Raw genomic sequence first — 25563 nt, 5'->3', positions numbered from 1 at the left:
TCCCCAGCCAAGATAAGAAAAGCATCTGGGTGGGCTGTCTGCTGCTCACTGGTGTGCTGGTACAGATCATTTAGTGCCTCACTCCTGTTGTTGTTGTTGGAGCTGGGAGGGATGTATACAGCAACGAGCAGTATGGCTGTATATTCCCTCGGTAGATAGAACGGCCGGCACTTAATAATCATAAACTCCACCAGGGGTGAGCAGTGTTTGCAGACCACAACAGCGGCGCGACACCATGCATCATTGATGTAAACACAGAGACCGCCACCGTGGATCTTACCTCCCTCGACGAGAGCTCTGTCAGCTCGATAGCATGTTAGCTGGTTGAGCTGTATGGCGCAGTCCGGTACGCTGTTGTTAAGCCATGTTTCCATAAACACAAAAACACAACAGTCTCTTACAGTCCTCTGAGTAGAGCGGAGTAGTCGGATGTAGTCCAGTTTATTGTCCAAAGAGCGTACGTTCGCCAGTACGATGGTGGGGATAGCTGGCTTGTGTGGGTTGGCCGCTAGCCTAGCTCGGATACCTCCGCGCTTACCGCTCTTCTGCTTCCTCTCACGCCGCTTGTAGCGCCTCCGCTGTGGGCGAGATGCAATAGTGGGGGTCGGTGATGGAGTAGGCATTCGGAGCAGACCGAGGTCAGCTCTTCAGCGTGCGCGGAGTTTAACTCTAAAAATGGGGTTCTGCCGACATCGAGCAGAAACTCACGACTGTATGCGCGCTTAAAGACAGGTAGACGAGACGAAGATGTGCAAAAACATTGCGACTTACAAGACAAAAAACACGAAAACACAGATTTGTCGGGAGAGAGAGAAGCCGCTGCGACTGTGCGCGCCGCCATCTTAGGATGGGGTCATCGGATGCAAAATGCATTTTTTCATGTTGTTTGAACATAAATGTGTGTTGGCAGTGTTTGTACACATCCACCCTATAATGATAAAAATCCACCCAGTGTGTTTTTTATTTTATTTTATCCCTATAAAAAATATCCCTTCTCAAATCAAGCAGTTCTTAGCTTCTTGACTCTGTGACATCACACGGACGAAGGCCCCTCCCACGATAGTTGACTGACACTGGTGTTTTACCTTAGACCCGCCCTGAGTGAGCTCTCATCAATCCGCCATTGTTTCACCGCCGGAGCAGATGTAGACAGGAATGTTTCCTAAGTGATTGAGGTGTTTTTGTTGTTGGATGTAGTAATGAACATAGCAGTCGTCATTTACTCCCAACATCTACCTACATTTCACTGCTGGTTATACTCTGTATAATTGTGTATGTGACAAATAAAAATCTTGAATCTGAGTGGACTACATGTGGATTACGTTTGTTTATGAAGGGAATGCGCCCCAATCTACCTAAATGCGTTTGTTCGCACGAATCATTTGTGATGCAGCTTCATCTACAGAAGAAGTGAGTATAAGGTTCTTTTATGAATATTTGCAAATCGCCTTTCCTAATAAGGTGCTGGTTAATAAGTTCTGCAGCTAAAGTAAACGGTCTCATGAGAATGGCTTGTCACCCCACGGAAAAGAGAGGTGGGGCCAGCAGAGCTCATTAGCATTTAAAGGAACATGCACTAAAATGGCTTGCTGTGTGCAGAGCTGATTTTGACCGGTAAAAAGGGTATTGTTTTACCCTTCCAGTGAGAAATTGTAACCAATGTTATGACTTTTCATTAAGACCCTAAAAAATCATATAAACTTGTGGAAAATGGGCATCCGATGACCCCTTTAAGAAAAATCTACAAACATATTGAGCATATTGAGATGAATTGTGGTAATCGTAGGCGAAACTTAGTAGCTAACCCCGAATGGTCATGAGTTGTGTTTATGCTTTGAACATTTGATCCTGACATCATAACTGTGCTGACTGATTCTTGTGTAGTTTCTCACTGCCTCATGTTCTCCATCTCCTCACGCCCCACAGACACTGATATGTTGGAGTTCAGACAATGCATCAAGCTCACACGGGAAATCTTCGCTCAAAAAGCCTTCGACCCATTCCGAGGCCCCGAGGTGCAGCCGGGCCCCGCCGTCCAATCCGACGCAGAGATCGACGCTTTCGTCCGGCAGAAGGCGGACAGCGCCTATCACCCGTCCTGCACGTGTAAGATGGGCAGCGCCTCGGACAGCAGGGCGGTGGTGGACCCTGCTCTACGTGTGCATGGCCTGCAGGGGCTGAGGGTGGTGGACGCCTCCGTTATGCCCAGCATGGTGAGCGGGAACCTGAACGCCCCCACCATAATGATCGCTGAAAAGGCAGCGGACGTCATTAAAGGGATTCCCTCGCTCCACGACCCTGTAGTTCCGGTTTACCAGCCCGTGACTCTCGAGACGCAGAGATAAGACGGCTTTGACCTGGCCGTTCACGGGAGAACGCACTTAGACTTGTGCTTTCAAATCATGGGAACAGTTGGGAGGTCAGATTTTCCTGGTTTAAATTAATCATTTTGCCACATGATCAAACCACTCTTCAGTCTTAGGTAGCTTGGATTAATTCACAGTGACTGATTTCAGTAGGTCTTAAATTCAGATGTACATCATTAAATGCATCTGCAAGGATCCTTTTTAATAAAGTATGACTAGACGTGATCTTGATCATTCCTTCCATAAGTGTCTTAATGAAACTTACTAATATCACATGCTTTAAAGAAGAGCCATTTGCAGCATAGATTTTTCCAGTTTGCATTTCCACACTATCACAATTATGATGTTAATAATCAGAATTAATACATTTCAGCTACTGAGCCTACAGTAGGAACCAAGTATCTATGCAAATAACTCTTTAATGTTTACATGGAGAGAAAAAGAGAATCTTCCTACATGTTCTTTATTCTGGTACAATGTATTTTTGAATACTTTATTAAATTATAATGGAATAATAAAAAGAATGTAACAAACAGTGGACCATTTTGAACATATTGGAAATGCTTGTAAAATCACTACAACAGATGTTTATCTTTTAAATAATAACTGTACCTCTCAAAAATAATAAAATGATTAAATTATAAAAGTCTCCTGATGATTGATTTAAATGTCGTAATGTCCAAATATTGCCCATGCATGTTTGTGCACTTGCATGACCTGAAATAATCATTCGCACAACATGAAGGACTTTCACTTCAATAATGCCAGGAATCTACACACAATCTTATTTATAATTGTTTAATTATAAGTGAAAGACTATTTAAAAAACATGAAAATAACTATTTTAGTTCATATCTGGATAATTCTCAAACTATGACAGAAACCATATAGACATGTTCCTTTAAAATGAAAGGAAATCAATTTTGCTTTGCTATTAAAACACTGTCATAATTTATCCATTCATTCAACACATACTTTAAAGCCTTTGTAATCTGACATTTTTTTTAAAAATAGATCCTCTTTCATGTCTAGTATCTTGAAAATTATAAAGGCAGTTGAGAATTATTCTAAGTGGTACATTTAGAAAGGAAAGGTTGGTGTTTACTTCAAACAAACAGTTTAACATCACAAAGACAAACATGCAGTAGTTTAGAAACAGCATGTGCTAAATTACCCGTTATTCCTTTACAGACTCAAATCAACATTCTGTCATCATTTACTCTGAACCTGAACGGTTACATCTGTCTTGAAGCTTTTAAAAAGATTATAAAAGTAGTCCAGCCGGATCGATTAGCAAATTATTCGGACTCAAAAGAATGATTTGTTCACAAACTTAAAATCGTACATAGCTGGAGCTGGAGCTAGGGCCGATGTTAAGATCCCTTCAAACACTGATGTTGGTCTGATCCTCGTTCAATGCTGTCACACATTATTATGACTATTTTCATAATACTTTTATAGCACTTGTCCTTTTTGAATCACGAACCGTTTGGACCGAGCATTCGGGTTCGTAAATGATGACAGCATGTTTTGGGTGAATTATTATTTTATATAAGCCCAAACGTCATCAGGTGTGAGACATAGACCTCATTATCAATTACAGAACCAATGAGATAGATGAACACTGAAAATACATAAGAAATAAAAACACAGTTGCTGTGTGACCAGCTGAAGGAACTGGAGGACCAAAGCAGTTTAATAATTATCGAGAGAGATATGCTCACACTAACAGTAACGTACTCAGGCCGACTCGAGCGCTCATTGTTTTGATATGTTTAGTAACTACTTCTACTAGATAAAGAAGCTGCTGTTTCCATCGCGATGTCTCTGAGAGTTCAGAGAGTCAGACAGTGGTGAGCAGAAACAGCTTTTGGACGGCGTTGCTGTGTAAAGCCCTTTGTAAGATCTGTTTGAGTACCTGAAGTCTATGACATGTCCATTTAAATTGATGATCCTGTGATGCATTACTATCTGAACATGAATGCTTTCATATTATATTGACCTGCAGTGTGATTAGTGATTATTTAAATGCCTTTACAGCCATATTTACTCAACAGTCAAATAGGGAAATATCATAAATGTCCTTTTCTTCCACCACCAAAACTGGCATCTTGCATTATTTCATCATATGACAATAGGACTATGGATCATTTGCCTTTCCATTTATGTGTTGTTACGATTTCAAACCTTTTTTCTGCATGAAACACAAATGAAGCTCCATAGTCCATATAATTTGTGCACTATATTCCAAGTAAGATGATTAAATTTAAATTTGTGTCCCTGTATGCCACACAAAGATATGATGCAGCAGATTTAAAGTCAAATATGGCAAATGTCACCAACCTTGATGCACTTTGAAAACAGAAAAACTGGAAAAAGACATTCAGTCAATCATGACTTACATTTTTGTGACATTTAATTTGAAAGACTTAGTTCAGTTACCCAACTAGGAGGAATCATTGTAAAGTTTTTACCATTGTAATTGCCTTGTATGTGTGAATAAAATTCTTTTGACTCAAAAGGTGAAAGTGTCTTGAATGGGTCTGAAGAAATGCTGTTTGGTACCTTTGACCAAGTGGACTTTGGCTGGTAAGTTGGTCAGGGATCTTCAAAGGTCCAGTGCATGCATAGATTAAGAGGAAAACACTTCGGTCGGCAATGCCATCACATTTGGATCTTGCTGGAAATTTCTGAAGATATCAAAATGTTTGTAAACTAAATGAAAAGGTCCAAATCTATTGGTTTGTGTAAGCCAGCAGATCTCTCCATGACACTCCCGTTTAAAGGCACAATTACCTCATTCATTCATTTTCTACATTATTTAGTTTTGTTGGGGTATTTTGAATTCTTTACTATAATACTGAGACGTAGATCATTTCGTCTGCGAGATCCTCCTCGCGTTTATTGCTCGTGTCTGTCTCCTCATCGCTGTAGTCACGCAGATTATTCTGACACAGGCCCGCCTCGCCTGCCTCCGGCCCGTGGCCTAGCGTCACGTTCAGTAAATTGCTAGCAGCACTTTCCATCTCATCAATCGTCATGTCGCAAGCATCTGCAATCTCGTGTTTTGTCGCCGTCACAAACTTTGGATCCTTGGCAAATTGGCCCAATCCACCAGATATCATCACCTACAACAAAAGGCATTGTGTCAGGCAGCGGGTTTTGTTTTTGACTCCTTCCTGTCTATAGTCAACAACAGCTGCAAGTTTTACTTGCAGTCCAGTCTGGGACTTTGCAATATAGTGTAAAGGCCATGATATGCTTCAAACAAAATCGAAGAAAGAACAGATATGACGTCATTTCAAACAAAACCAGGCCGATACAAAGTTGGTTTTGAGTTAGTTTTGGCAGTTTGAAACTTTCTGGGGAAGTTCATTTTGGCTACTAAACACTGAGCTACCACTGGTCCGTGGTGATTACGCATTCGGTGGCGTTTGCACTGAGATTTTTTTTCCAGTTTATTACTCATACCATGGAGGTCAGATGGGAAAACAGCATCCAAAACAACAACAACACCAAGTTACAAACAACATGAAGACACTTGAGTGTCGAATAGTCAAGTCAAGTCACCTTTATTTATATAGCGCTTTTAACAATACAGATTGTGTCAAAGCACTTAACAGTATCAAATTGGAGGATAGAGTGTCAGTAATGTATAATAATAAGATTAAACACTCAATTTTCAGTTAAAGGCATTTCATTATTGAACTCAGTGATGTCATTGTCTAGCTCAGTTTAGTTTAAATAGTGTCTGTGAAATCAAATTGACGATAATCACTAGAAATTAAGTGTCCCCAACTGAGCAAGCCAGAGGTGACAGCGGCAAGGAACCAAAACTCCCTCTGTGACAGAATGGAGAAAAAAACCTTGGGAGAAACCAGGTTCAGTCGGGGGGGCCAGTTCTCCTCTGGCAAGTATATTATTGTTTATTTATTGTTCAATTTTTGTTTTAATTAAAATTGTATATGTATAAATGTATTATTTAAAGCTGAGCTGGTACAAATGTATGATCGCTCACTACCAGACTTTTATTTTCTCTGTATGACCCACAAAAGATATTGAGACCAGTTTCATTACAATATTCAAATTCAAATTCAAATTCAAAATGCTAATAACACTTATTCTTATAAGTGTTATTAGCATTTTTTTGGAAATGTCATTATAACTTTTGATTATAACTGCCCCAAAACTTTTTGAGTATCATCAGGGCATGGTGCCGAAGACACATACTGTTTCTAAAATACAGCATTTTTTGACAAAATTGAAAATGGCCAACGGCCAATATGGCTAAAATCTAAAAATTTGGGTATGGTTCGACTCGGCATGTTGCTCCGAATCTAAAGAGACCAGGTTTATGATTTTCGGCCGTTCAGAAGTTATAAGCAAAAATAGCCATTTTTCATATCTCCTGACTACTAACTAGGTGGTGCTGTGCCGAAACTGTGCAGGTAGCCTCAGGTCATGGTTAATATAACACACACCAAGTTTGGTCTCAATATGCAAAAGTGTTGCAGAGATACAGCTTCACATCCATTTTGGCTTGCTCTTCATCAATTTCATCTGCGCGTTATTTGAGAACGGTTTGACTAATCTACTTGAATTCCTTAACTTTTTGTCAGCATGTTCTTAAGATGATCTGAGCCAGTTTTGGTGAAAATCAGAAAAACCGTCTTGGACGAGTTCGAGAAAGTAGGTTTTTTGAACCACGAAAAAATGCAAAAAATCTTGACCTGTAGAATTTTTTATTTTGGTGTGCATTAGACTCGGCATGAGCCAAGGAATCAGAGGGAAAAGGAAATTTGCTTCTAAACATTACGGTTCAAAAGTTATTAGCATAAACACACGTGCATCTCTAAACTGTTGGCGTAATATTTATTATGCTGGCGTAATAAATAACATGTCCACCCTGCTGTGTCAGTTAACTTATTACTGGGCATTTTTGTGTACTTTTTTTTTTTTTAATGATTTGATATATTTATTAAAATTCTTCCTAAATTGTTAATCCTAAATTTCTGCTAGAATGTTGGGTAACACTTAAGTATAGGGACAGATTCTCATTATTAACTAGTTGCTTATTAGCATGCCTTGGCTGTTATTAACATATTGGCTGTTTATTAGGACTTATGAAGCACATATTCTGCATGACCATTTTCTACATCCCTAATCCTACCCAATAACTAAACTTAATAAACTACTGATTTTCTGTTTAGTAATAGTTAGTAAGGTAGTTGTTGAGGCAAAAGTCGTAGTTAATGGTTTGTTAATAGTGAGAATTGGACCTTAAAATAAAGTGTGACCACATGTTTTTATTTCCTAGCTAGTAATGGGCTTCATGACTACCTTGACTCTAGGGGACAAACAACTAAAAATCAAGTCAGAAATCTTGGGGTGATTCTGGAGACAGACCTTAGTTTCAGTAGTCATGTCAAAGCAGTAACTAAATCAGCATACCATCATCTCAAAAACATTGCAAGAATTAGATGTTTTGTTTCCAGTCAAGATTTGGACCTTTATCAGCAGCAGGGTGGATTACTGTAATGGTCTCCTCACCGGCCTTCCCAAGAAGACCATTAGACAGCTGCAGCTCATCCAGAACACTGCTGCCAGGATTCTGACTAGAACCAGAAAATCTGAGCATATCACACCAGTCCTCAGGTCCTTACACTGGCTTCCAGTTACATTTAGGATTGATTTTAAAGTACTTTTACTCGTTTATAAGTCACTCAATGGCCTAGGACCTAAATACCTTGCAGATATGCTCATTAGGATCGAGTCAGTTAGAAATACCAAGGGTTCACACAAAACAAGGGGAGTCCACTTTTAGCTATTATGCTGCCCGCAGTTGGAACCAGATTCCAGAAGAGATCAAATGTGCTAAAACATTAGCCACATTTAAATCCTGACTCAAAACTCATCTGTTTAGCTGTGTATTTGTTGAATGAGCACTGTGCTACGTCCAAACTGACAGCACTGTATTTTATGTAAACATTTTCTATTCTAAACTGAACTGAGCTGAGTTTCTATAATTATTCTATTTTCCTGTTAATCACAATCAAGCTGCTTTGACACAATTTGTATTGTATGAACGCTGTAGAAAGGTGACTCAGGGTCAAGCAGCATCACTCACCGCTTCCACGAGGCTTTGAGCGCTGCTCCGCTGCTGCAGGTGATGGCCACACAGTCGGGGGGGAACCTTCAGGAGCGAGGGGGAGGGGGAACGTGTCGACCAATCAGAGGCCAGCTGGGAATTCCAAAAGCCCCTGTGAACCAATCCTGGAGTGCTGCTAGCGCTGGGCGTGGTCTGAATCAGAGGGGTGTAGGGTGGAGGCGTGGCTGGAGGCGTGACCCAGGAGCGGATGGAGCGAGTCGGAGAGAGTCGTGTTCTACTCGATTCTTGTCCAGTCGGCGTCTTCACCTGCACAAGAAAACATGATGCCACTTTACGTACATGTCACAGGTAATGTCTCACTACTACTGTTGTTCTTAATCTATGACGTTGGTGACAGTGTAGGGGGTCGTGTCATTATCACCTGATGCTGCGGCAGGCCCGTTGGATGCAGGGGAATCTCATCTTGGCTGTTCTGTTTACGCAGACACTCAAAATGGAAAGCGGGCTTGTGAGAGGCTGTATGGAAGAATGCACACACATATAGATTCATATTTATTACAATGGAGGAATGTACAATAAACTAACAACAACTGTAGCTGTTGTGAGAAATCTTTTTTAGAACTATATAAATTTAAAAGTCTTACACTAGCCTGCATTTAGGCTAAATGCAAATGTGGATGGAATATAGACAACAAATAGTTTTTCTTCAGATGTGACCTATGTGAATGTATTCTTAGATTGATAAATAAATGCTTTAAATATATTTTTAGGAAATATATTTCTACCACACTGACATAAATACTTTATATATATATATATATATATATATATACATACATTTTTCCTAGTGAAGGACCTGTACCACAATATATCAGTTTAACCACCTATCCATTATCATCACAGCTTGTTGAGGAACCATTCAGTCTGATGTTTATTCCCAAAGTAATTCTAGTTCTCAGTTTTCTATTCGTTTCAGTGTGACACTGTAAAAAGTTCATGATTATTTTTCAATATCTCACATTGAGCTGTGGACAGCAGGAGTCGTTTTGAGGACCTCTGGGGCTGCTGGGATATGAGCTGCTCATCATCATCACAGACACATTCACACGCATCCTGCTGTCCATCTGGAGCACCATCACCTAAAGTGTCCTGAAAGTATGGCCTTCAAGAGAAACCAAGAGAAAATAAAGATAACAGCTACTGTTGATAAACATTTTCTGAAAAGCGTTTTCTAGTAATACCTGTCTGTAGCCAGCATGACATCCTCCTCGTTGAACTCGTCTCCGCTGTAGTACTCCCCAGAGTTCCTGTCATCGTCACTGATGTCACCGAGGGCAGAGTTTTCCACGTGGATGATCGGATATCCGACAGCACTGGTGCTCGGCCTGCAAGCCACAGAAAAAACAAATCATAAGTACACAAATAAGCAGCCGATATGATTGTGCCACACCATAATATTTACCTTTACAGTTTTTCTCAGTTGCTTTGGCGCATTTCTCAGAACAGAAATGAAATTTTTAAAACTACTTGTTCATCATCATCCTCCACATCATCTAGTCACTTGTGCACATCATAAAAGCAGTTTCTCATTCTTTTGAACAAGTTGTGATTGCTTTGGTAAAGCAATCACAACTTGATAAATGTACAGATAAATGTACATTTATCTGTGGTTTCCTACATTATCAGTTGCTATTGTCACGTTGCTCAAAATGTATTATATGGTTCTCTGTGCTATAGTCTTACCTCTCAAAACATCGAGTCATTAGTTCATGTAAGTCATTAAATGCAAAATGGTTGGTCTAGTTGTCATAAACTGTCAAGCATATTTTCTACACATCTCTATTAGACTTTTTGTAAATTTGCCATTAATTGTGCAAGTGAATCTTGACTCTCACTAATGAAGAGAATATAGATCAACCAATGACAAACCAGTTCTCTGAAATAGCTCAAAGGTGCATCTCATGAACCTTCAATTGGAAAGAATATAGACAGAGGACAACACAACATTTACAAATTCTGACGACGGATGAACATCCAGAAAACGATCAGGGTCAACAGACGAGAGGAAGAAGAGGAGTAAGGATGCATGGAAGTGTACAGAGGCAAAACAGAGGAAGAGGAAGAAGAGGCCAAGGACAGAGGTGCATATCAGATGAAATAATATTGTCAATCATGGCCTTACAATGGCTGAAGGGTGCAGCTAAAAATTGGGAGATCGACCATATACTCAATAATTCAAACCTTTCGAAACAGTCTCTTTCAATCAATATCCCACATACAGTAATGTGTAAATTTTTACATTTGAAAGAAAATATGGCATACATAAGAAGTGCAGCCTTCTGCATTTCAGTACAGTAACTGTAGCCATAGTTTACATCAGGTAATACTAACAGAGAGCACTGTTATACTTCACACTACTTTACATGTAATACATTCTTACAAAAATAAATGTACTGTATAAATACAAATGTTCATATTCTTTTTTTTTCTATGTACTATTGATTCTTCTCAACAAATATCAGATTTTTTTTATTTTTTATAAAACCTTAATTTCCATAGTTGACTGTCATGGTGAAAAAACAACTAAACATTTTGACCAGTGTGGCTCACACGATGACAAAAATACTTTTTTGTGGCCTTGGCCAAATTACTGACACGATAACTAGGTTTTGAAGCATGAATTAAATGTTTTGGGTGAGTAACTACATTTTGCAGACATGCAATAAAGTTCTGAAGTTCCAGCAAACAGTTGTGACATTTGCACTCTCAGGTTAGAGAATGTTAAGACTGTTTCAAAAACGTGCCAAAGCACTTGAGAAAAACTGTAACAGAGCTGAACTATTGAGCTTGATGCTTGTTGCTAATGCATTTTTGAGATGTAATTCTGATGAATGAGGACATGCAAACTAAGTGATATTCTGTTAAAAACAATCATTTCAAAATAGAATTAAATAGTTGTAATAAAATGTTGGAGATATAGGCCTATGTCACTCCTGAAACTTTTCTGCATGTACAGGGTATGTGGCTGCTGGTCCTGTTAGCACAAAAATCAAAACTTTTATTCAAATTTTGAATGGATTATATGTAGCCTAGAAAGCGGACTAACTTGAACAGAATGCCCATCAGAGGAGTTCAATCAACAGACACGTCTGGCTATATTGCTCAATGCTACAAAAAACACATTGTAAACCGAACCCTTTGATGCTTTCCAGAGTGCAAACACAAATATGCACTGAAGCCTTATCAAATATGTTTCTCCAATATTCTATTATTACAGTTTTAACTAAGGGTGCTTTTGACTGCGTGAGAAAATGAGAGTTGGCAGCCCTGGCAGATAGATAGACACACTAACCACAAAGCTATCGGCGCCGACACACGTTGTTGTTATTGAGTAGCTAATTATTTTTTCTGTAGCTTGCCCATAATTCACTTGACATAATTCACAGCGTTTACCAGAATGACTGTTGAGATGGATATTTTGTCATATTTATGTGTATGTGTCTGTTCAGAAAGGATTCAGCTCAGTGTTTGTGCGCTGTCTGAAAGGCCTCTGCCCGCTCCATGCGTGTGCAGCTAGGAATCACCGCACAAGTACCGAATCATGCTCTTTCGCCTCTTCTTGCACCGGAATGGTTTAAAATCGCGAGAGAAGAAGTACAAGTCATTATTTTTACAAATAATTTCAACCATATTTCTAAATATTTTGATATGAAAATTTTAATATTTTTAAATTAATCTATCAGTCTGCATTAACATCGTGTAATACACACCAATTTTGACAAATATTTTTCTTTGGTCGACTGCTTATCACTACAGTATGTCAATCACTGCAATTTCAAAGTGAATCCCAGATTTATGAGGGCCGGGCACGGGATATATGTCACTGCACGAAAAACAAAACTGATTCAAATTTTGAACGCATTATATGTAGCCTAGAAAGTGAGCAAATGTAGCGCTTCCATATAATCACTAAAAAGCTGTCACTCACTTCACTTTATCGCAATCTCACAATGTTCCGCTATTATCGATGAAGCTCTCTAAAAAGCACAATGAATCTTAAAGCCTGTTTTCCACTGGGGCTGGTGCCAGAGCTGGAGCCAAGACTGGCACTCGTTCAGAACCGGCTCGCACTGGCAGGGAGCAGAACCTTCTACGTCACCAACATGTGACCACATTCGCTTGTTATCTCTTGCGGATGGAGAGCGTTAATGTTGTTAATTTACCTCAATCCTGACAGCTTTTAAAAATGGTGGCTTTCAAACTGCGCTCTGTAGTGGAAGCTCCTCTTACTGACATCATAGGTTGCCTTCCCATACGAAAAAGAAGTTTATTCAAGTGTGCTATAAGTATACTTCTTTTAAACTAAAAATAGGAAAGTATAGTTAGTACACATCTTCTGTACAGAATTTCCAAAAAAACACAAGTGAAGAAGAAACTGAAACAACAGATTCTTCCACATGTAATCTAACAGGATCATCAGACATAAACCAGCATCAAAACTGTGTATCGTTATGGAATAAAATGCTGATCCATGAAGAGGAAATAATGACTGTCAAGCTTTGGGGCGCTGATCGACTCCATCTACGTTTTGATTATCATTCTGAATCCAATTCATAGGCGTTTTTTAAGCTTTTTGTTCAAAATGTTTATTTCTCAATTTGTTATTTATGAAACTTATCCACAGTCATGTTTAAAAAAGAATGCATGAAGCTAGAATAAAATGTTTTTGTTTACAAGCAGATAATCTGTTCTTTCTTTTGATGTTTTGCACAAAATGTATACAAATTAATACCTAAATAGGGACATAGTAGTATACTTAAAGAATGTTGTAAAGTTCACTTAAAAAAAAATTAAAAGTATACTTGCAGTATAAAACTACTAAACTAGTAGTTTACTGAGACTATACTTCAAAGTGTACTAAAAATGCTACTACAAGTATTTAATTAGTAAACTATCAGTATACCTATCAATTCACTTTCAGTATAGTTGCAGTAAAAGCTAAAAATGTGAACTTGTTGTGTACTCAAAGTTTACTACTATTATAATTAAAGTGTACTAAAAAGTGTACTTTTATATACTAAAAAGTGGGCCAATTTAGTCCCAAAGAGTATTGAAATAGTACACTTACAAGTATACTACTAGTACACTGATATTTGTACACTTACTACATAAAGTATACTTAAAAATATACTTGAACTTTGCTGAAGTATACTTAATAAAATAAACTTTGGTTATTTTTTGGTAAGGGTTGTTCGAGACCAGCAAGGTTTCGGGGCCGGTTCAGAACCAGGATCTGGGCACCGGCCCAGGATTTTCTTTGAGTGGAAAAGCGTAGCCCAGTTTCCAATTGGGCTCCAGCTCCAACAGCAGCCCCGGTGGAAAAGTGGTATTAGTTACATCATGTCTACACTTAATCATGAGCATGCAGGAAAAAATCTGGCATTTAGAGGTGAGTGAATTCAGACTAACTTGAACGGAACGCCCAATCAGAGGTGTTCAAGAACTCAACAGACATGTCTGTAATTGGCTACATTGCTTAATGCTACAAAAACATGTTGTAAATACAATTTTTTGTTACGCTTTCCAGAGCGCAAACCACAAATACGCACTGGGGCCTTTACCAAATCGGTTTCACCAATATCCAATTGTTACAGTTTTAACTGAAGGTGCTTTTGGCCATTTCTCAATATGCGTTTTTATGCGTTCTTGCGTGCTTGTGTTCTCATTGTCTGTCACCATTAACCGTTGAAGTTCAATTCCAATACTCAAGAACGCAAGTATAGAGGACACATGAAAGTGCCCAGATGTGTTCTTGATATTGAGGATGCATCGAATGCAGACTTGAGTGAATCAAACTGTGTGAAATCCCAGAAGACGCTACGGGCGTAAAACGTTCTTAGTTTTTATGATTTTGTTTTCTGTGGTAACCTCAGTGGTATTGTGACCTCTCACCTTCTGGAGTGAGTCCTGAGCTGTAGTTCTCCATCACTCCTGAGGTTGAGGTAGGAGTTCAGAGAGGACACCAGGGTCCCAGAGAGCCGCCGGCACCGTCTGTGCCAGCCGCTGGGAAAGGCAGTGACCGCTGGCACGTTGGCATTGTTGATATTGGAGTTGGATGATTTGTCTGACATCGAGGGACAGTAATATTGGGTGGAGCACAGAGGAAGCGGGAGCTGCAGAGGACGCTGCGTGACGCTGCTGTACTGATCTCCACTCACATGATTCCCAAACACAACCCCATTCCTCTGCACATACAAACAATAACAGCAAAAACAGTTCCCATGGATACCCTAGATTTTCATAAACAGACTAATTAATTCATTTTAAATTTTATACACGGACTTGTTTTCCAGTAAAAATATGTAAAAAAAAAAAAAATACAACCTTATAACATAATGTATTTACTTCAATTTCAAACTTGGACCTGGGGGATTTTTATGACCAACAGTGGTCAGTTTATCTGATCAGGACAAACAAGGGACTCATGAAACTATCACAAAACAAAAACAGTAATGAATCATACAAGCAATAACAACACACAGTAAGAAGAATCAAGTGTAAGTAAACTTTTCAAATGAGTCATTTGTGGAAATTCAGCAATTATTTTGTCTTGTGGACTAAACATTTGTGATATGAAATAGATTATTCAGGGCAGGACTACATAAACAAATTACACATTTTATGTTCCCTTTTATTTCATTTTTTTTAAACATTTTGTAGATTTTGCAAGGTGTATGCAAAGTAATGACCACAACTTTTTAAGTTACTTTTGTCCAATAAACAATTCTAAGCAGTTTGTCTTCTTTTATTTATTTTTATACACATTAGAACAGGGGTCTCCAACCCTGCTCCTGGAAAGCTACCGTCCTGCAGATTTCAGCTCCAACCCAATCAAACACATCTGAACCAGCTAATTAGGTGCTGTGTTTGAAATCACCCCTTATACCCACATTCATTATTCCCTACACGAGTCCCCTAATATAGTCCACTAGAAAGAGTGAATGAAATCGAGTGAGCGAATTTAGCCGCTCAGTGCACTGAAAGGGCTGCAGCTTTCACATTGTTTGTGCTTGCTGTTTAATAATTATCTGAAACTTAACAAACTGGCATTTCCAGTAGTAATGAACTCTGTAATAGAAAACTAGCATGTATAAACCTTGATTAAATAATTTAATAATCAATTAAAATAAAATGTATACCTGTATGATATTATGCTGTACTCAGGAAAATTGATGATTCAGTCGCCGGCGCCATCTTCTGGCAAGATGTGGGAAATAATTCATCATGACCCTCAGTGCATTATGGGTATTCTCTAGCCGTTGAGTGACCATCAGTTGTACATTTGTTATGGTTTCGGACACCACTACAAATTGCTGTCCCCTCAAACAGTTCCCTATTTAAGGGTACAGGGGGCAATTTCAGACACAGCCAAGGTGTTCAGGGTAACTTGATAACTGCAGCCAGGAGTGTTGGAGCGGGGCAAATTGAGTGAGTCTACTGATGTCACCACAGATCCAGTTCAATTTACTTTAAACAACTTATTTTTTAAATATTTGAAACAGTCCTATATAGAAATAGCTATATCCATATAGAATACTGCATCAAACTAATTCATAAGGCAAGAAAAATGAAACTAATAAACCAACTTCATAACAGATTCCAAGTGATCAAGGGTTTAGGATGTTACAATCCAGCCTACAGCAAGGGTTCAGCCAGTAGTGGGCACTCATGCAACATAATCAACGACGTACATCTTAGTCAATGAGACGAGGGAAGTAAAAAAAGTGGAACACAGCCCAGCTCTCCAGGAGCAGTGTTGGAGATCCCTGCATTAGAGAAAGTACTTTAAAAGTACTTGCATATTATTCAAATCAATATTCAAATAAAATCAAATCAAATTTAATCAAACTCTCAAGTAGTTCATTCAGAATTTGCAAAACTTGCTTTCCAGTTTAATTAAAAACCTTGGTGCAATCCTGGAACTGGGTTCACACATTCGCTTGGCGTCAAACCCATGACGTGGTTTACAAGCGCAATGCTCTAATACATATTTACGTGTGCACCGATAAAGACTGAAATGCTTTACCTCGTATATCTTTTCATCCTCATGGAGGTTGACGTCTACTAGACCTTCATCCTGTAGATCACATGATATGGCTCGACGGATCTCAGGGCCGATATCATGCAGTGTGCGCAAACCAGCCTGCAGAAGAGTCAAAAACACACCATTTCTGTTTCGATTCAACAACCTTGTGATATACATCATGATCTGTGTGTTTTTAAAGTGTTTAGTACATCAGGGCCCAAAGTTTTCAAAGTTTCAGCTCACCTGCAGAGCGGTGGTGGTGTTTAAATAGGGTTGGCATCCCACAAGACCTTGCTCTTTGCGTTTCCTGAACTTCCTGAAGTAGTCCTGTATCAGGAACGTGGCATAGAACTTCCCCACAGTGATGTCATCATCTAAACACACAGACCACACAAATAGCCAATGACCTACTCGTATCATTACACAAAACTATATGTATAAAGTACTGTGTTTGAGTCATTCTTGTCATGCAGTACATTTTCATATCCCCATGATATATGCTTTAATACACTGAAAATCATATTAGTAATTGATAATTAGTGTAGAATTTGCTTTCTTTAATCAATATTACAATTAAGTGAAGACAGGAATACATTTTAATATTTGTCAAGAAGTTCATTGGGTTGAGTCCTGGCCAGGGGGGCCAGTTTGCATTTGTCTGGTTGCAAGTGCTTCCTGTCTGTAATCAGGAAAGAGGAGCATCCAGTAGAGGTACCAAGACCGAGAAACACAGCGGATTGGTCCTCCCTCACCCAAATGGGAGAGAATGCATAATTATGACCTCATGGCCCCCTGTGAACATCCACTCGCTGTGGAGAAAGTGGATGGTGTGTCATCTCCCTAAACACTTCCCACATCCTCAGTACCACCAGATGATACAGCCTCCATTACTCAAGGGATAACTGATAAGTTGAAACAAGGTGGGCTCAGTTTCACCACCCCACGAGACAAAACCACAACAAGACATTCAAAAAAGTACTACATTAAAATGAATTATTATTACATTAATTATTACATTATAAAATCGTTGAAAAAACAATTGTTCTGTTTTGCAGAATCATTGCTGATACCACCTCTCAGTATATTTTTACATTGTGGGGACATTTTCTTTTGGTTCCCCTGACGAAACAAGCTTATAAATCATACAGAATTAAAGTTTTTTTTGAAAATCTAAAAATGCAGAAAGATTTGTGGGGAATAGTTTTAGGGGTAGAGTTAGGGTAATGGGATAGAAAATATAGTTTGTACAGTATAGAAACCATTACGCCTACGGAGAGTCCCCATAAAACATGGAATCCAGTGTGTGTGTGTGTGTGTGTGTGTGTGTGTGTGTGTGTGTGTGTTTGTGAGTGTGTGTGTGTGTGTGTGTGTGTGTGTGTGTGTGTGGTGTGTGTGTGTGTGTGTGTGTGTGTGTTTGTGAGTGTGTGTGTGTGTGTGTGTGTGTGTGTGTGTGTTTGTGAGTGTGTGTGTGTGTGTGTGTGTGGTGTGTGTGTGTGTGTGTGTGTGTGTGTTTGTGAGTGTGTGTGTCTGTGTGTGTGTGTGTCTGTTGGATGGACCTCCAGCAGGTGGCACCACTTGGTCCAGGAGTTTCATACTAGTTCTCTTCCAGATCTTCTTGATGACGGCTCGTAACTCCTCATTGGCTTGTTCCAGATTCCCTGAGAGACACACAATCAATGACACAATTAATGACACATTCACACCAGCACAGATATGTGAAAGTCTCTGTTTGCAAAATCTTTACCTTCAGTCTTGATTTTCAGACCAGTTCTGACCAGAGCGAACAGGGTGGCGTTGAACATGACTGTACCGTCGCTATTTAGTGGCATGTTCATGGCAACCAACCTCTGAGGAGATATTAAGAGAAAGATGGGAGTTTAGACTGTGCTTAGTCTGTGTGCATAATGCAACTAATGCGTGTGATATGTGTTTATATTTACACTTCCTTTATTAATGTTATATATTAATATTATATCACATGGTCTAAACAGTCCTTTTTTATTTTTTTGCAGCCTACAATTACTGAAATTGCTGCAGCTTTTTTCAAAAATTGCAGCTGTATTTGCAGCATTTTCTTCTTTTTTTTACAGTGAAAACCCACCAAAATGTATGATTTGCTTATGTAATTAGTGTTAATGACAGTAAAAGTACAATTTTCTTTTTTTGTGTGCATAGAATTACTGAATATTTGGTCCTGGTCCCCATGCACAAGGCAATCATGATACAGAACATAAATATTCATAGTTCTGTTTTGCTGAAAATACAGAATTGTGTTAGACATAATAGCTTTTACACTGTCACTGTACGGTATGTAATCAGTGACACTGTACATTTTACATGTCTTAAATCTTTATATATATATATATATACGTATATATATCATTGCCGATTGTTGTAATATTGTTTTAGCATTTTTTCCATTCATCCAATCAGAGTACAATCCAATCAGTGATTACAACCACCAGGGTTTTAAAAAAGTGTTTATGCAGTAAAACAATGTACTTAATGAAATCTTTATTACTGGTGAAATCAGGCATTATTAGCACAAGCACATATTCACCCCAAGATACAAATATTCAGTATTACAAGTAGTAGTTTAATAGTATCATTAATCCTATAGAAAGTACAATTTTGCCCCACATACTTAAAGGAACACTCCACTTTTTTTTTTTAAATAGGCTAATTTTCCAACTCCCTCAGAGTTAAACAGCTGAGTTTTACCGTTTTTGAATCCATTCAGCCGATCTCTGGGTCTGGCGGTAGCACTTTTAGCATAGCTTAGCATAGATCATTGAATCTGATTAGACCGTTAGCATCTCGCTCAAAAATGACCAAAGAGTTTAGACAATTTTCCTATTTAAAACTTGACTCTTCTGTAGTCACATCATGTACTAAGACTGATGGAAAATGAAAAGTTGCAGGCGCAATGATATTACACAGCGCCTGAAAGTAATCCCCAGATATATCATAACTAGTTACCTAGCTGGGGACTACTTTCAGGCGCTGCGTAATATCATTGCACCTGCTGCACAGATGGTGCAGCAGCAAAGTTCCTTGATTATTATGCCAGAATGAGAGTATAACGGATCTCTCTGTAAGGCCAGAAGGACCACTGAGAGATCCCAAGAGGGGATAAGACGCAGTGTCGTGGTTCGCTGTTCAGGTACCCAAAGCTGCATGCCCGTTGCACACAGCACCCCAGTATGAGTTGGAAGCATCCGTTGTCACAACAATGCATCTGGACACTTGTTGTAAGGGCACTCCTGCCGGTAGCAACGCAAGGTCCTTCCAAGGACTGAATGCATGGTGACAATCTGATGTGATGGCCACACGTGCCACAGCGTCATTCCCATCTCAGGACTCATGAAGCCATTCTAAAGCAGTCTTATATGCATCAATAACAGTGGTATGACAGTGGCTGAGGATACCATATGCCCCAGGCACCTATGAAAGTATTTGAGAGGGACCGTTGTTTTGTACTTGAACATCTTCAAGCAATTCAGTACTGAACAAGCACAACCCTACGAGAGGTGTTCTGTCATGACAACCCAGTCCAGTTCTACACCAAGAAAAGAGATGCTCTGCACAGGGGAGAGCTTGCTCTTTTCCCAGTTGAACCGGAGTTGCACCAGGTCCCTGTGTCAGTCTGAGCCCCCCCACCGCTGCCTGTGCTATAGATCCAATGCAGAGGTTTCAGAGAGGTGAATGAAGTGCTGCTTCTCAGTAAGAGATGATGCATCAGTTCCAAAGAACAGAAAAGTGAGAAAATGCCACGCTGGCATTTTTATGCCAGGATATCTGGGGCAATTGCTCTTTCAGAGGAATTTTTCTCTCAAAGATTGGCATCGAAGCACCCAGGGGTGCACTGACCACTCTTATCTGTGTATGACCAAGAAAGAGACCACTGCCTGTGCTACAACCACTGCACGCCAATTTCATTGACCTTTTCTCAGTAATGTCAGAGGTGTCTGGGCTCTCAAGTGCAACCCCTATTGTCAGAACTTCGAAACAACACTGAAGTGACTAACTGAAAGGGAATGTTTTTCTTGCCAAAAAATTGTGGAAATGAGACAAAAAAGCTGCAGGTGGGAAAAAATGTAATGTGCTTAATTTTGCATTACATTTTGCAATCGCAAAATCCTAGAGAGACTGCTTTAAGTTGAAAAAAAATCTTGCTTAGTATTTTAAAAAAGGAAAACATATGTCTCTGCACATTTTTATGCATATATGTCTATGTGCATGTGCTTTATACCTTGCAAGCCACTCTATGAGGACACAGCTTGCCAAAGCCCAGCGGCGGTTGAATCCTGCGCAGTAATGTCACCACATCTAAGTGTTTTATACGGCCCCTGATACACACACAGTATTCATTGTCAAACAAAACACACACAGATTGATCTAGAAGCACAACATCTTTTGGATAAATACTTGGCCTCAGGATCATATTCCGACCAGATCCTCTTAAATTCATCTAAATGATGTGGTCCAAGAATTGACCAATCACGCGTCAGGTAGTCAAAGTTGTCCATGATGACAGCGACAAACAGATTAATGATCTGGAGAAAATGAACAATAATAAAACTGAGCAATATCATTTATGTCAGATAACAAAACAAAAACAATTATTACCGAGTAGGAAAACAGAGCAATGTTGAAGAGAAAAAGAACAAGAAGTAGTAGGAGTAGATGCATGATTATTAGAGACTGAATATGCTTAGAACTACTAAACACACAAATGCAACACTTCTTAAAAGCTGAAATGTTTTGAGGTACCAGAAAAGCACACAGCATGTAGAAGCTGATGAAGTAGAGGATAGCGAAGTTGCTGCCACAGGTTTTCTCCTCTCCAGGGTTACAGTCGGACTCAGAGTCACACAGTTTGCCAGGCAAACACGCCAACATGATCTGCTGCCATGCCTCACCCGTCGCACATCTGACATACAGTTAGAGAAAAACCAATGAAAGACTTTCCTGTATTTTGTGAATTACAATTATTGGCAAATTCATTTTGATTTTAACTTTTATTACGAATTTGCCCTATATGGTATGGCTCATTGCGGACAGCTGACAAACACGCATGCAAAAATTTAACATTTTGTATATTTGGTATTCAAAAGGAGGAGATGCACAGCCTGACAAAACTTAGTAATTGAGCAAAGAATGTACTACTTGGTTTCTGATTAAATGTTATATTTTTAATGCATAAATGTGTTGCTAGCTATGCTTACTGAAAACATTGATTCACCTTCATGTTTTTTACTAATTCACTCCATTTACACTAGTATTTGTGGATGTTACTTCACTTAATTTACACTGCTTTGATAATATTAATGTACAGCTTTTTCCATTCCAGTAATACTCACTTTACTAAACTGAAGTGAAACATCAATGCTCACAAACACACAATATTCTCATGAACATACCTGAACAGCAGGAGCACAGCTTGTAGAAAGGTCTGGAAATTATTGTTACGATTAATACTGGTTCCATCCACCATGGCGATCTTCCCGAACCCCTAAAATAATAAAACCATCACATTATCATAATTCACAACAGGATTACTACATTACACCAGCAGATGATTTACCTGCATTCCAATCACAGCATAGATGAAGAACAACATGGCAATCAGCAGAGCCACATACGGAAGAGCCTGAGAGACACAGAGGAGGAAATTACATCAGCCAGTCTTCATTGTTACACAGAGGAGGAAATTACATCAGCCAGTCTTCATTGTTAAAGGTAGGGAAGGTGATTTGGTTCCCAAGAAATGTTCGTCCAATCAAAATGTTTGATCATTACAATAGGATGTCATGCCTGCCTGTCAAAATATGTATTTGCATACCTCTGCGCACCCTGTTTGTGCAGACTCACAAACTCTGGATCAAACTTGACAGAGAACGTTTATATTGAGCTTTGTGAGCCTGCTGGCCCTGATCCAAACCCAGTAGCATTTGTTTGGCTTTGTCAACTCTAAACCTGCTCTGAAACTCAGAGTTAGTTTAGATATCTTCACGCAACAGGCCACAGATATGCTAAGATGCTTTTTGTTTTGTTTATGCTAAGATATTGACCTTGCTGTGTCACAGGAGTGCAGCAGGGGTAGTGAAAACACAAAATGGAGTTTAATTTATTAGGGCATTCCTCAAATGGAATAGATTTGATTGACGTGAACTCTGAAAAGTGAACAGACTATGCGCTGTGCGCCGGTCCAGTATCATTGGTCTTAAAAAAAAAGGTCAATATATAATAAAATGGTTCTGATGCCCGTGCTGAACAAACTAAACTGTGGTTGGTTGCTTTATTTGCCAGTGAGACAGCCTCTGCTTGTCTAAGTGGGTGGTTATTCCCCAATGAAAGCTGTTATAAAACTCTACACAATGTGGCTACACAATATCTACAGTAGCTGTAATTTAACGTACTTCTATTATATTCCTATTTGCTCTACCAGTTTTTGGCTCTTTTAAAAGATTTTTCCAACTTCTCGCTTTAACTGAAGACACCCAAGCTTCAGGTTTTGTGCTCAGAATTTTAACCACAGTCAAAAGTTAATGATTTTTGAAAATCATTGCTTACATTACATATACATTACATATACAGAGTTACATTACATTTGAAAAATTTCCATTTTGAGACTTAAAGATGGTACAAATGAACTGAAATGAGTGATGGGAGATGTAAATGTGTCACTGCTTTGTTGGTTAATTTGTCAGTTGTGTCAAATTATTTGTGCACTTAATGCTCAAACTGACCAATCACAATAAAGGATTCATGTATTAAGTTGCTTTATGAAATGAGCGTACCTGAAATGATTTGATGAAGGTCCACAGGAGCGTACGAATGCCCTCTCCTCTGCTCAACAACTTCACTAAGCGCATGACACGAAACAGACGAAAGAATGTGATGGAAATTCTTGCACTGTCTTCCGTGTTCTGAGAAAAACACCAGACAGCATTCAAGACACAGTTCATGTTAATGAGGTACAACGTGTTTCCACTCTCTACTTCAGTGTGTCTCTGTCACACATCGCAGAGTGTGTGTGGATTGTGTGCGATGAGTGTGTGAACAGACGGTGCGTTTGAGTGTTTTAACGTTCTGCATCATTCACTGCTCATTTTCATGCACTGCAGGCTTCACATTCCCAACAACAAATGTTTAATGGTCCCATATTCATAACAAAGACCTTCTTTTCAAGACAACACACCGGGCATCTGACCCCTGTCTATACTGCATATACAGCAGCTTCTGTTTGCTTCAACAAATCAAAGGGCTTGTATTAAAACTCACAATCAACCTATAGTATTTATAGCAATATATACTAAAGTCAATATATATATACACACTTTAGTGTATATTTAGTATATATACTTTATTATATATTAAAAATTCAAATTATTGAGCTTTCTCATGATGAATTACATGAAATACAGTTGTGCTTGCTTTTAAACTAATTATGCCTAGACACTGCCCTCAATACTGAGTTTTACATATTAAACACATGAAAGAAAAATTAAATCAGTAATTCATTTCAGCTGCATAGGATCACTTTAAACAGTAAAAATGTGTGTATGGCATACTTCTAATATTACAGTGATATAGGTACAGTAATTCTCAGAAAACAGTGCCATTTGTGCCTGAAGCCTTCATGCTTTCATTCTTTTGAAAAGTATTTCAAGTAATAATTATATGTCCAAACCTTAGGCCAAAAGAACAATGGTTATCACTGCCATAAACACTGTGACTTTATATGCAGACCTTGAGGCAAAAACTCGTCACCAAAAACCAATAACCTCTACATATGGGATACAGTCATTTTAGACACTTCCAAAACTCATGGAAATTACTACAGTAGTCAAACCTGTTCATTAGAAGGGGGTGACCCTATACTTTTGTCTATTTAGTGTATCTGGACTAATCAGGAATTCAAAATGATCGAATTTCGAACCTCAAGTGACAGATGGATGAACAAAAATCACAGAGACAGTCAGTCACAGCCTTGCGGACAAGCGCTCCAACATACAGCGCAGTAGCGCTTTAGCAGACCCAAGTGTGAGTCCTGAATTGAGGTCTTTTCCCACACCACTTGCTATTGCTCCTTCTCTAATGCTCCCTGTCTACCCTTGCACTGTCCTCCTGAAATAAAGGGGAAAAGGCTGAAAAAAAGCACATTTCAGTAACTGCAAATAGTAGGATGAGATCATTTAATTTAAATTATTACAAATGGCAGCTGGCTGATATTTAGCTTAAGAACAAACATTGTATTTGAAAAGATCGCTTCATTGATCAAATACTGTGACTACATTCCTTCTGTTTGTATCAGTAATCAGATGTGGAAACAAATGGCACCTCTCCTGAAAATAACCCACATAAGCTTCACCTTTAATATTTGAACAAAAACAGACAGAGATGCTGGGCTTGGATCATGCTTTTACTTACATTGATCTCCGTGATTGCAATGTCAATGATGCTACCAACAACAATTAAGGCATCAAACGTGTTCCATGCATCTGTGAAATAGTGCTGCGGACACCCAGCGAAACAGAGAGATGAGAGAGGAAAGGAGGATTGGAAGAAAGAGATGAATTGACAAAGGAACAGGGTGGGAAGAAAAAGACAGAACAAAATCAGAGTTATGATGCTGCAGCTACACACAGAAAGAGCGACACACTGTGTGTCTCATTGCACTCCCTATTTCCCCGCTACGCATATCGTGAACACACACTAATTCTGAAGCTACGAAGAGTCTTAAACCACTAAACATTTGGACTTGTTTTGTTTATCGTGCATATTTCTTGTACCGCAGCTGTTATAAAAGTCATGAAATGTCATCATGTGCTCGTCCTCCAGTTCTATCAAGTTGAGAGACTGGAAAAGACACGATGGCATGACAATTTCTTACAAGTGATCATAGTGAGAAACCAGTACCCGCTGTTTTTTGTAGGGCATTGTGTTATTTTGGCCAACTACTGTACCTAACCAGTGAACTGTAACTAGGGAGTTAT

At 39.0% G+C, this 25563-nt stretch overlaps 1 protein-coding gene and 1 pseudogene across 3 annotated transcripts in view; one reads left to right on the top strand and one right to left on the bottom strand.

The window, feature by feature from the left end:
• LOC306847943 (choline dehydrogenase, mitochondrial-like) overlaps positions 1-4382 on the top strand; it is a 34071-nt gene extending 29689 nt beyond the window's left edge. For both annotated transcript variants that reach the window (XM_079382195.1, XM_079382196.1), the window contains exon 8: positions 1927-4382. In XM_079382195.1, the coding sequence (XP_079238321.1) occupies positions 1927-2345 (419 nt within the window). In that variant the 3' untranslated portion in view covers positions 2346-4382. The remainder of the gene's footprint in view (positions 1-1926) is intronic.
• The window catches only part of LOC306847942 (voltage-dependent L-type calcium channel subunit alpha-1D-like), a 107870-nt pseudogene continuing 85143 nt past the window's right edge, over positions 2837-25563 (bottom strand). Inside the window, exons 28-44 of the transcript in view lie at positions 24939-25081; positions 23365-23493; positions 22149-22214; positions 21985-22076; positions 21335-21494; positions 20990-21117; positions 20814-20910; positions 18306-18408; positions 18118-18219; positions 16805-16935; positions 16562-16678; positions 14428-14720; positions 9717-9860; positions 9495-9637; positions 8897-8991; positions 8494-8781; positions 2837-5494 (exon numbers count right to left, since the gene is read on the bottom strand). The product of the transcript in view is annotated as a voltage-dependent L-type calcium channel subunit alpha-1D-like (transcript). The remainder of the gene's footprint in view (positions 5495-8493; positions 8782-8896; positions 8992-9494; positions 9638-9716; positions 9861-14427; positions 14721-16561; positions 16679-16804; positions 16936-18117; positions 18220-18305; positions 18409-20813; positions 20911-20989; positions 21118-21334; positions 21495-21984; positions 22077-22148; positions 22215-23364; positions 23494-24938; positions 25082-25563) is intronic.

The sequence above is a fragment of the Barbus barbus genome (assembly GCF_936440315.1).
Source record: "Barbus barbus genome assembly, chromosome: 28".
Classification (NCBI taxonomy): domain Eukaryota; kingdom Metazoa; phylum Chordata; class Actinopteri; order Cypriniformes; family Cyprinidae; genus Barbus; species Barbus barbus.
This window is presented reverse-complemented; position numbering and strand designations above follow the sequence as displayed.